This window comes from Camarhynchus parvulus, chromosome 29 (assembly GCF_901933205.1).
Source record: "Camarhynchus parvulus chromosome 29, STF_HiC, whole genome shotgun sequence".
In the NCBI taxonomy this organism is placed as follows: domain Eukaryota; kingdom Metazoa; phylum Chordata; class Aves; order Passeriformes; family Thraupidae; genus Camarhynchus; species Camarhynchus parvulus.
The window spans coordinates 2,964,108-2,976,792 of NC_044599.1; the positions used below are offsets into that span (position 1 = coordinate 2,964,108).

The window sequence follows — 12,685 nt, forward strand, 5'->3', positions numbered from 1 at the left end:
ACTGCTGGTACTGGATGTCTTCAGCCTCTACCAGCTCAGAATGGAGCATGGGAGAAATGGGATGAGTCACCCCAAGCACAGTCTGTGGTCGGCCACGGATGTGATTCAAGGTCTCCTGAGCAAGAGTCTCCTGAGCAAGAGGTCAAACCACAGCAGGAGTCTGGGGATCAAAATTTATCCAAATACTCTGCTTTTGGGGAGAGGTGTGGTTTGATGGAGCAGAGGGGGAAGGTCTCTTCCCATGGTCTCAGTTACCTTTTGGAGATGCCTTAAGAGCAATCCATGGATCCTTGATGAGTACAGACAGTGGGAAAAGCTGCAGGGCTGGCTCCAAAATAATGTATACCAAGGAATTAACTCCAAATTATTTGGAAGGGTGATGACTGCTTTTCCTTCTCCCACACCAACCATGGTAGGATGCTCCTAAAGCACTGGAGTGCACACAAAGAGTGTCCTGGGAGCTCCAGCTGTGGTGCCCCAAGCTGGGGCCACCTCGGAAGACAGGATGGGCAGTTGTGTGGTCAGGCACAGTGGCCAGGGAGAGGTGGGATAGCTGGGGAACATCCCAAATTGGCTAACTCCAGCATGGGAAGGGCTTAGGAAGAGAAGGAGGAAGGGAAGAGTCTCCTAAAATCTACAGAGTCTGAAAGTCTGCTCAGACCTGGTGGGGACAATGGTGGAACAACAATCTCTGCCACGTCTGGGGATCCTGCAGGACACGTAGGAGGATCCAGGGGCTGCCTCTTTCTCTCTGCTAGGAGTAGGCTCATTCCCAGGGCTGTCACCAAAGACACCCCCAACTGTGTCACTGTCATTTTGCACCCAACGTCCCTTCAGCCTCCCCAGTGAGACCCTCCTTATTCTGCAAAACTCACAAACTCCCCACATTTTTTGAGACGGTGGGGTGAGAGGAGACCCGGTTACCCCTTCACCTGAGTTCCTTTAAATTCAGACTTCAAAGGGCAAGAGAAAGTCAGGAAATGTTTTCAGATCTCATCAGAAGATGAGACTTGTTACAACATGAAACTCTTTGGTCGGGGAGAAAACCACACCAGGTTTCTGCCTCTTATGTTTATTGGGGGATGGCACATGCCAAGGAGAAAGGCTTAAGCAAACACACGTGATTGTTCCCATGGTCCCAAGGAAAAGGTGAACCCTGAGTAAAAATAAACATTTTACAACAGCACGAGTGAAACTTCTGAGGGAGCAAACTAAAAAGTCAGTTGGGTGAGAAACATCTTCAGCTAAGGCACCAGGAGGAAATTCCTGTTTTGGAGCTCGAGCTGCGGCTGATGAGTGACATTGATTAAAGTTGCACCACGGCTGGATCCAGCACAAGAGCTTGAGAGAAGCCAAAGCTCCCCTGCACACTCAGAGCAGCGGGCGGATCCATCCCCGCTCCTGCCTGTGGTTGGGCGCCTCTTGCTTGGAGGGTGCTGGGCTCATCCCAGCCAGGTTTGGGGCTCCCCATGAGTGGGCAGGTCCCGCTCCCAAAGGAGAGCTGGGCACCTTGATGTCCAGCAGCTGGATGGGAGCGCAAAGGATTGAGCTGTTCTTGGCTGCTGTTGGGAATCTCAGTCCTTACCAGGTGGTCACTGGGGGGTCATCGTGCAGTTCGCTCCCTTTCTTCTCTGGCTGCCGTGGTTGGGGGGTTGATCCCTTTCCTATGCTCTCCTGGTGGGGCCACTGTTCTTCAGGATGGTGCCAGATCCCCCCACCACCACCGAGTTAGATCCCCCACCCAGGGAGCCAAATCCACCCCCAGCACCAAATCCACCCCCTCCCAGGCTGAAGCATAAACCAGCACTGCCTGTGTTGCAGCTGCCTTTCCCACTTCCAAAGCCAATTCCTCCTCCTCCAAGGCACAGTCCACTGCCATATCCGCCTCCCACGGAGCTGCTGCCGCCCACCACGGCTGCAGAGAGAAACAAAAGGCACCAGGTTACCTCTGATGCCACCAAGAAGTTTGGGAGCACCAGTCCTAGCCCACCACACTCCTGTGGGAACAGTACTTACAGATGCTGACAGAGCTCTGGCACTCTCCAGACATCCTGCAAGGAAACGAGATGGGGTGTCAAATCCAGCCAGAGCATCTGGAGTGGTTCAACTCCATGAAGTCAGGATTGGTCCACTGACACAGCCACAGGACCGTGGTCCACAACACCATTAATGTTTATGAAGATGATGGTACACGTTTTTCCCATTGACTGATCAGGATACACTGGAATTCTTGCTGTATCCCACCCACCTGCACTCCTCGCCCTCCAGCAGCTTCCTGTAGGTCGCAATCTCGATGTCCAGGGCCAGCTTGACGTTCATGAGCTCCTGGTACTCCCGGAGCTGCCGGGCCATGTCAGCCTTGGCTTTCTGCAGGGCTGTCTCCAGCTCAGTCAGTTTATCCCTGGCATCCTTGAGAGCCACCTCCCCGCGCTGCTCTGCATCCGCAATTGATGTCTGAATGGTCTCACACTGGAGGGCAAGGCATGGGTTGGATGAGTGGGGTGGGAGCAGCCAGTGAGAGATGCAGCCATAATCCCAGATCAGAGAAACATGTAATGGTTTGGGTTGGACAGGACCTTAAAGATGATCTGAAGCATGCACAGGAACACCTTCCACTATCCCACATTGCTCCAAGCCATGTCCTACCTGGTCTTGGACACTTCCATGGATGGAGCATCCATAACTTCTCTGGGCAACATGTGCCAGAGCCACTCAGGCTCAGCTATTCCCAGGTCCCTCCCATGCCCAGCAATTCCCACCACACTTATTTGCCTTCAGGGAAGTCCTAGAAGGCATGACCAAGAGGTCCTCCCCATTGCTCCAAAAACATAACCCCCACCTGCTTCTTCACACTGTCAATCTCAGCCCGGATCCTCTGGATCATGCGGTTGAGCTCTGAGATCTCAGTCTTGGTGTCCTTGAGGCTGTCTCCATGCTTGCCTGCGGTTGCCTGCAGCTCCTCATACTGGTGGGATGAAGCAGGAGGAGCATGTTGAGTCCATTGTAACCTCACAGCTGCTCCCACATCACCACAGGGAAGCCAAGGAGAGAAAATCGGTGCCAGGTCCACTCTGAATGGGCCAGCACCAGCAACGTTCCAGATCTTGCCATGGCCAGAGCTGCCACCAGTAGCTCTCCCATGCCCCTGGACACTGGAGAACCCCAGCAGAGTGTGCCACCCTCACCTTGCACCGGTACCAGGACTCGGCCTCCAGCCGGCTGCGGTTGGCGATCTCCTCGTACTGCGCCTTCACCTCGGCGATGATGCTGTCCAGGTCCAGGTTCCGGTTGTTGTCCATGGACAGCACCACCGAGGTGTCAGACACCGTCTTCTGCATCTGGGCCAGCTCCTGCAGGTAATGCCCAACCAGGATTTAGCCCTTCCAGAGCTTCCTTATGGTGTCACAACCCTCCCCCATCCCGGTGCCCCACAGTACTCACTGCCTCGTAAAGACACTTGAGGAAGTTGATCTCATCCAACAGAGAATCCAATTTTCCTTGGAGTTCCACCTTGGCCATATAGACTCCATCCACATCCTGCAGCAGAGATGGGATGAGAAAACCTGCTCAGCACACACCAGTTAATCTAAAATTTCATGGAATCATAGAAGAGTCTGGGTTGGAAGGGACTTTAAATGCAATTCCACCCCCTTCCATGGGCAGGGACACCTTCCACTATCCCAGGCTGCTCCAAGTCCCGTCCAACCTGGCCTGGGACACTTCCAGGGGTCAGGCAGCCTCTTGGAAATCCATTCCAGGGCCTCCCCACCCTCACAGGGAAGAATTCCTGTCCAATATCTCATCTATCCCTGTCCTCTGGCAGTAGGAAGCCATTCCCTGTGTCCTGTCACCCCAGGCCATTGTCCAAAGTCCCTCTCCAGCTCTCCTGGAGCCCCTTTAGTTAAAAAGCAAGGACTTGACCTTCTTCAGGAGCACAAATTCATTCTCAGCTGCTGTCCTTTTGTTTATCTCCTCCTCGTACCTGTGGATGGGAAGGAGGGAGATGGAATCTGGCTGCTTGTTTTGGCTCAGGCTCAGACTAATGAACATTGTTGGCCTCAGACTCATAAACCCAGCAAAAATAGATCTGCCATGAGGGAGATTTATGGACAGGGAATTGCACTTCGCCTTTCAGGACAAGCCCTGGCTCCTGCACTTCCAGCACCTGGGTGAGGAAAGCCTGGAAAGAGGAATTCTGGCTCTGCTAAAGGGAGTCCTGGTGCTTGCGGCCACTCCAAGCTCCTTCTATGAGATCCAAGAACCTTCAACTCCTCACAGGTACCATGGAATCTCCTGATTTGGAAGGGGCTTACAGGGATCATCGAGTTCAGCTCCTGGCCCTGCGCAGGACACCCCAGAATCCCAAATGGACTCAAATTTTCCAGATGCTCGTCTCCAAATATAAAGTCAATTTTCACTCAGCAGCCTCTGGTTGATCCCAGGTCTTGTGGATTCCCATGATTCCCAGGCTTCTTTGCCCAATGTTTTTTGTAATTCCTCAGGTGGATTCCTTTCTCCAGTCTTTGTTCTACTTTTTCAAACTGGACACATTTTATGTTCATATTTTTAGACTAAAATAAATTATATATTATTATAATAACTAACAGCAGGAAAATAGTCTTTACTTTTCCTTTCCTTTTTTTTTCTTTTTTTTTCTTCTTGTCAGCCTTCCACAGAAATCCTCAAATCCTGAATGATATTATGTAAAGAATCATGAGGAAATCCATAAGGAAATTAGAGCTGGGTTTAGCAACTGATTATTAAATTAAATCATAATGTCACTGATTCTTAAGGAATTCCTTCTTGAGGAAGACAAAGAGTGGAGGATCCTCCTTCAGGAAGAAGCACAATTCGACCAATATATTGAGAACATCTGAGAAAAGTAGAGAAATACCTTGAAAAATCACCACTTTTCATCCAAACTCACTTTTCCCAAAACATTTTACATTTTCTAACCATCGGGAAAAAAAATCAATATTGATAATTATTGTCAATATTTCTCCTTTTTTCACTGTTTGAAGTGAATTTTTCTTTCTAATTATTCACCACCAGACACCTCAAGCAACTTACTTTGTCTTGAAGTCCTCTACCATGTCCTGGAAGCTCTTCAGCTCTGTGTCCAGCTGGTGCTTCTCACTGGAGAGACAATCCAGCTGCTTCCTCAGCCCACTGATGTAGGTCTCAAAGAAAGGGTCCAGGTTCCTGCCCCCTGTTCCTGCGCCACCCTGTTCCTGCAGCAGCTTCCACTTGGTCTCCAGGACTCGGTTCTGCTGCTCCAGGAACCGGACCTGAACAGGTGGGGAAAGAGTCAGATTTTCCCTTCAAAACCCCATCTTTTTATTGATTTTTCCCCCCATGTGCTTTCCATATTTTATTCCCATTTAATGTGTGATAACTCCCCAGTCCTACAGGACAGGTAGGACCACAGTGAATGGGGCGAGTAGGCAAAAGGGGGTGACGTCCCCTTCCCAATTTTGGAGTCTCTAAGCAGGAGAAACACAATGAACTTCATGGCTTTGGCATCTTCTTGTTCAAAATAGCCAAAAAAGTCCCAACACCTTCAAACTAGACCAAAACACACAAAAAGTCCAATCGTCTCCTTTAAAAAAGCCTAAATCACTACATATCCCATCTTCTCCTTAAAAATAATCCAAAACACTCCAAATCCCAACATCCCCATGAAAATATTTTTAAAAAATCCCACCTTCTGCTTTAAAATAGCTCAAGTCACCCTAAATCACATATTCTCCTTAAAAGAAGCCTAAAGCTCCCAAAATCCCATTAAAAACAGTCCCAAACACCCAAAAAAATTCAACTGCTCCTTCAAAGCAGCCCAATGTGCCCCATAAAATAGCCCATTTTCCCCTTAAAAACAGCTCTAAACACCTTCAGTTTATGGTGATCTGGGCAACTGCAGCTCTGGGTGCCCCTGGATGAGCATCTCCTGGTCATTCCCACCCTCCAGAGCCCATCCCGGAGTGAAGCCCCCTCCAAACCTTGTCGATGAAGGAGGCAAATTTGTCGTTGAGTTTCTTGATCTCCTCCCGCTCCTGTGTCCGAACCTTCTGGATCTCGGGGTCAATCTCCAGATTGAGGGGGGCCAGCAGGCTCTGGTTGATGGTCACCTCCCTGATGCCACCCGGGGGGCATGGGGGGAAGCCCTGGCCCCCCATCCCACCATCAAATCCTCCACCAAAGCCACCAAAGCCACTGCCAGGGCCTCCACCAAAGCACCCTGCACCATAGCCACCCCCAAATCCGGCTCCGGCCCCGAGGCCGAAGCCTCCTTGGCCTCCAAAGCCTCTGCAGGTACCACCAGCCCCCCCAAATCCTCCCAGGGAGGTGCTTTTACTGCCCCCCAGGGAATAGAGGCTCCTGCTGCTGAAGCCACCGGCAGGTCCCCGGCATCCTCCACGGGGCATGGAGCCAAACGTGACCTTGTTCTTGCCCCCGAAGCACACAGAGCTGGAGCTGAACCCCTTGCCAAGAGCACAGGACTGGCGAGACATGGTGAAGGGTCCCCAAAATTATGAGCAAAAATCTGAGGCTGGGGCTTGAGAGGCGAGAGAAGCCAAGTATGTGGGAGCAGCTGCTGGGTCCCCCTTTTTATGGGCACAGGGAGTTGGTCGGTGCCAGGGGGGTGTGGAGATGTCACCTTTTGGGGATGGTTTCATTCTTTTCATTGTTTTCAGGTTTGAAAGGACGCCCTCCTCACTTTGGCACAACCATGACCTGCCTGCAAACACTCCCCAGAGTGCAAAGAAAAACAAAAGTATTGTTGGTGTTGGAGGCGAAATCCAACCCAAATTCCCTGGGCCGTGGCCAAAGCCCCGTGAACTCTCTTATGTATCACGCCCTCGAGGGAAACCCTTGTTTTAGCTAAATCTGTCACTTTCGGCCTGACTCCAGTGGCTGGGTTCACTGAATTCCAACAAAAACCCAGGCTCCCAGGCACACCCTCAGATGCACTCAGTTTCAACCTCCTGCTCCGAGGAGGGGTGACGTGGGTTGTCCAAAGTGTTTCACAACTGGGAGCATTAGTGTTGGGCAGGGTTCTAAAACTACATTTATGTCAATAAAGGTGATTTTAAAACCTTCTTAAACCTTCTGAAAGCATTTTGAAGTCGTTCTGGATCCCTCTGAGTGACAGGTTGAGCTGGGTGGGACACACTGGGATTTGCAGAGACTGAAATATCCCAATATAGGTGTTGGGCACACCCCAGCAGGACCAAGACTGTTCCCTGACCCACAACTTTGACAGGGGATCACATCCCTCCTCTGAGGAACCTTCCAGGGATTTTGTGATGTTTCCTGAGGGTCCCTGTGGATCTCCAGTCCCTCCACAGCACGTCAGCACATGGTATTCTGCAAAGCCACTTCCAGCCTAAGCCATTGTTAAAACAACAATTTAATTGCTTAATTGCTTTAAATTTCTATTTAAATGAGGTGTTGAGCTGCCTCCATTGAGGATCCCGGTTTATCCCACTGTTAAAACAAATAAAAAGCCTCAAAACTTCCCCCAACCCCACACTGCCAATAAAATTCAGTTCTGGATTATCCCGTTTATTGGGAGGGGTTTGTGGAACCAGTTTCAGCTCCAAGACTGTTCACCCCGGCTTTTTTTTCACTGAAAAGATGTAAATCTAGGTCTGGGTGCATGTCCCGGTGTTTCCTCCTGAATCTCATTGGGGATTCCTGAAGCTCCAGGATTTTCAGCCCCAGGGAATTTGCAGTGCAGGGAACAGGGAAGTGGATGGTCCCCTTGAACAATGCACGGCCTGCATGCCCCAATCCCACCTGGAAACCCCTTCCCACCCTCCGGGGTTCCCCAGTTTTCCAGCTGGAGGAGAGAAGCAGTTTGAACTGACGGAAGAAGGCGGCGGCTGCATCTCCTCACCTTACGCAACCGGCTGATCAGCCCCAGAACTGAATGAACCTGTTGGAGCCCGGGCAGAGAGCATTCCTGCCAGGAGTTCCCAGGGTGGCTCCAGCAGCAGCTCCTGGCCCAGCTGCTGCCCTGCGGTTAGCCCAGCACTTGCCCAAGCAGCTGCTGGGCCAGCAAAGCCCTGCCCCACCCTGCCACCAAGGGGTGAAGACACCTCACCAGGACATGGGATCAGTTCCCAAATCCCTCCTGAGCTCCAAGGTGGAGCATCTCAGATGCTCCAGCGCTTGCCGGGATAGGAATGCATCAGGAGCAAAGCTGAGGGTCCAAGGTTGGCCACTGTCACCCAACCAGTGCTGGCCACCATCACCCACCCAATGCTGGGCAACATCGCCAGCCAACATTGGCCACCATCCACCCACCAGTGGTGGCCACCATCACCCACCTAACACACTGGCACCCATGGAGGGCCATCCCCCACTCAGTGTTGGCCACCATCACCTACCCAACGTTGGACACCATCCTCTGCTCAGTCTTGGCCACTGTCACCCACCCAACACTGGCCACCATCACCCACCCAGCACCCCAACTACCACCCTCCCCGTGTATCCCACGGGACCACCAGCACGGGTGCCCAGCAGTCCCAGCCAGGGCACTGTGTAGCAGAAGCAGAGCCCAAATACAGCCGTTTTCACCCCAGAACCGTGCTGGGACTGGGTTAAACTGGGAAAACCTCAGATCCGGAAACTCCTGGCTTCTCCATTGGCAGCCACAGAGCTGGGAAATTGCAGGGCTGGGAGCAGGAGTGGTGGCGGCTGGAACAACAAGATGGATTCCTGGGAGATCAAAGCAGGTGTTGCAGAAGACGGGCGGCACCTGGCACTGCCGAGAGCCCCAGGCGCCCCGGGATCCACGGCGGGAGCAGAGCTGGCAGCAGGAGCTCACGGCACCCCCAATCCCAGGGGTCACAGCCCCCAGGGGCGGGTTGGCTCATTCCTGTTGGGGTGCCATTGGTGTCACCTCTCCTGCTGTCCCACTGCCAGGGGGCGACCCCACACCATGCCCAGCCAGAGGGAAAGCTCATCTGAGCCCCAGTGCTGGGAAATAGATCCCAGGGAAGGAGGATTGGGATCATCAAGGAGGCAGCCCCAGCAAGGAGCACCCACTTGGACTTGACAGCCCCCCGTGATCCCCACGAGGGGGTGACAGGGTGGGGGTGGGCCCCAAGCAGGGGTAGGGCTGACCCTGGGGGTCCCACAGGAATCCACGTGAACATCCCATGGGAATAAAGACCCACTGGATACCCAGGTCTCCCTGTTTCTTCCCACATGGGCGGCAAAAAAGGACACCAAAATGGGGTGAATTCAGTGTTAAAAGGGTCAGGGTAGGTGCTCAGGGTGGGGGGGATCCCGTGTTTTTGAGGGAAAACCATTGGGATTGGTGGGGGCTGAACCCAGTAGGCCCCCCAGCTGCACCATCACACTCTCCCCACGTTCCTGAGGGTGAGAAACAGGTGGGCTGCACCCCAGGGTATCCCAGCATCCATCTCTCCCCCACCCTCTCTCCATCCTTCCCTCCCCAGGCCCTTGGGATCCCAAATCTAGAACTGCCCCTAAAGGGCCGGAATGTCCCCCAAAGCCCAACCAGGGTCCCAAAAACGAGACCATACCCCAGGCCACACCCCCAAGGCCCCCTTCCTGGGGGTTCCCCAGCTCCGGGGGCACTGCCCATCTCCCCCCAGTTAAAAAGGCAACACTGACTCCAAATGTGCTGGGTCTGGGGGCGCAGAGCCTCAGGGGCTGCGGGGGATCGTGGGGAGGGGATGGGAGGAGCTTTGGGGCGCCGGGAGGAGAGGCGTGCAGGGGTGTGCGTGTGAAAGTACCGAGAGTTTGGGCGGCTCCTCCCGACGCTAATTACGCAGCTAATTGCCCCGACAGGCCCCAGCTTGTCACTGCACCCCAAAACCCCACCCGGGTGGCAGCCAGGGGACCAACCCCCGATACGGGGCAGGGATACCCCACTGTGGGGCAGAGACCCCCCCAAAAACACCCTGGACACATCTGTGTGAGGAGGTGCTCCCCTGAGCCCCTGATTTTGGGGGACCCCTCTGTGGAGAGGTGGGTTTTGGGGTGAAGGAGCCCATTCAGGAGGTGGATCTGTGGGGGGCTGAGCTTGGGGGGGGAGGCCCACAAAGACAGAGATGGGGGCTGAGGACTCCCTGATCCAGGCACATTTGCGGGGCAGGAAGTGCCTGTCTGAGCCCCCAGATTTTGGGGATGCCCTCCATGGGGAGGTGGGGTTCGAGGAGAAGAAGCCCATTCGTGGATTTGGGGGGTCTGAGCTTGGATGGACCCTCAGGGGTGGAAATGGGGGTTCAGGTTCCCTAGCAGGAACATCTGGGGGGGCACAAACCCCCACGTCCCCCGGGCCTGACCTCATCCTCAGACACAGGGGGACCCCCAAAGGGCAGGGTCCCCCACATTTCCTCCACCACTCCTCATGAGGCCCCAGAACCACCCCCAACAGTTCAGCACCCCCAAACCCCTCACCCTACTCCTCCCATCCCAAGAGGAACCCAGATGACCCCAGAAGGAGCAGGGACCCCCCCAAAGCTGTGAAACCCAAACGCCCTGAGCTCAACCCCAGCCCCAGACACCGGAGGACTCCCATTTCCCCCAGCACCCCAAACCCCTCAAAGGCCCCCAGAAGGGACCAAAGGGACCCCAGGGTCCAGGTCCCCTCTCCCGGCTCCCTCTCGATGCCCCGAAAGGCTCAGGGACCCCCCAAACCAAAGGGGGCCCCCCGGGCGGGCGAGTCACGGCCCCACCCACGGGATGAGCTGGGTCAGGTCTCAGCCTGCCCCCTCCCCACCCCCCCCAGCCCTGGAGGGTCCCGAGGTCTCGGGCATGAACCCCCAGGGTGGGTTCGGGGTCATATCCTGCGTCGGGAGGGATCCCCGAGATGTCCCCGTGCCTCAGTTTCCCTCCCCGGGCACCACCAGCACCCGCAGCTCCAGTGCTGTCAGGTTCGGGTGATGAGGGGGATTCAATCCCTCCCCAGGACCCTGTGGGTGCCCCGGGACCCCCGAGGTCCCCCCGCAGTGTCCCAGCGGGGTGGGGTGAGACCTCCTGCCCCCAGAGAGCCGCCCATGGTTGCCCCCTCCCTGGTTTGGGGTGCCCTCCCGTGGGGAAGGGGGCGAAGCGAGCAGGGGATGCTGGCACTGGGGGGGTCATGGGAGGGGTCCTCTGCCACGCCCCGGAGTCCAGATGGCGCTGAGGGTGACACGGGGTGACATCCCGGGGGTCCCACCGAGCTTGAGGGCTCCAGCTCCCCCCACAAAAAATCCCTGCCTCAGTTTCCCTGCAGGGTCCCCGTGACCCCCAATTTCCAACCAGGAGGGTCCGTGGGGCTCAACCCCCCCAGAAGCACCCAGATCCCCCCACACCCCCGAAGCCTCTGAGACCCCAGATCCCCCCGCTCGGCCGCACCCCCCACACCCCCCACAGCCCCCCGACCCCCCCATCTACTTCTAGAGCACCGCACACACCCCCAGACCCCCCCCACCCCCCAGCTCCCCCCCGACTCCCCCCCGACCCCCCCAGACCTCGCAGCCCCCAACACCCAAACCCCTCCAGACACCCCCAAACCCACACCCTGCCCCCCCCAGGCACCTCCAGATCCACCCCAGACTCCCCCAGACCCCTCCCGACCCCCCCAACCCATCAGACTCCCCCCTAAACCCATGTGTCCCCAGATGCACCCCCTAATACCACCCCCCCGCCCCCGAGCCCCCAAATTCCCCGTGGAGCCGGACCCGGGCGGGGACCCCCCATTCCCAGTGGGGACCCCCCATTCCCGACTCACCCCGCCCGAAACTGGGGGGTCCCAACTCCCGGCTCCCCCCTCCCCGCCCCGCGGCTCCATTCCCGCTCCTCTGCCGCCCTCCAGCGCCCGCGAACCTCAAAATCACCGGGCCGGGAGGGCCGGGGGGACTCTGAGGGCTGCGGGGGAGCCCTCGGGGGTCCTCAAACCCCTCCCCCCGCCAAAGAACCCTGTAGGCCCCCAAACCAGCACCCCCGGCCAAAATACCGGACATGGGGTCCGGGGGGCAGGAACGGGGCGCAGGGAGGTGACCCCAGTTTAACCCCCGGGGGGGCACCGCTGATCCCACCCCTTTTTTAAGGGGGGGCAGTGTCAGCCCCCCCGCGAGCCGGCGCCCCCTTCACCCCAAAGGCCCCCCAAAGGCTCAGGGCCCCCGCGAATCCCGGGGACTCCCCAAATTTGAGGGGCTCGCGGTGGCTCTGAGGGAGACCCCCCCAGCTTGGGACTACCCCTTCACTCCCCTCCCCCCCAAATCGGGGAAGGGTCCCCAAAACCCCTGGGGCGGAACTGGGGAGCCCTGAGGGCTCCGTGTGCTGCGGGGCTGCAGCGCCTCCCCGGCTCCCCAACTAATTGGTGCTTAATTAGTTAACCCTCTGCTGGCACTAATTACGGACAGAGGGTGTCACCCCCCGGCCCGCGGATGGAACTGGGCGGGGGGGGGGACACCCCAAAACCTGCAAGGCCGCCAGACCCTGCGGACACTCCCACCCCCCCAAGCCATGGAGGGACCCCCAGATCTGCTGCCAGCCCCAAACCCTCCCTCCCTCCCGGGCTCCGAGGGGTTAATGATTAACGGGGGGGGGGGGGATCCCCCTTCCCCCCATGGGGACCCTTAGGGCGGCTCCAAGACCCCCCAAACGGCTCTGAGCCCCCCAAAACATGCCCCGTGCCCCCAAATCTTTACCACCAGCAGCCCAA

General features: G+C 56.4%; 1 protein-coding gene across 1 annotated transcript; it reads right to left on the minus strand.

Annotated features, from left to right (window-relative positions):
* Nucleotides 1-1,065: 1,065 nt before the first annotated feature.
* On the minus strand, nt 1,066-6,563 carry LOC115914530 (keratin, type II cytoskeletal 4-like). Its single transcript, XM_030967077.1, has 9 exons — nt 5,997-6,563; nt 5,071-5,288; nt 3,922-3,982; nt 3,442-3,537; nt 3,186-3,350; nt 2,840-2,965; nt 2,249-2,469; nt 2,017-2,051; nt 1,066-1,915 (listed from the first exon to the last, which is right to left on the minus strand). Exons 1-9 carry the CDS (start codon nt 6,507-6,509, stop codon nt 1,665-1,667), a joined length of 1,686 nt encoding a protein of 561 aa, XP_030822937.1. The 5' UTR covers nt 6,510-6,563; the 3' UTR covers nt 1,066-1,664.
* Between the last annotated feature and the right edge of the window lie 6,122 nt (nt 6,564-12,685).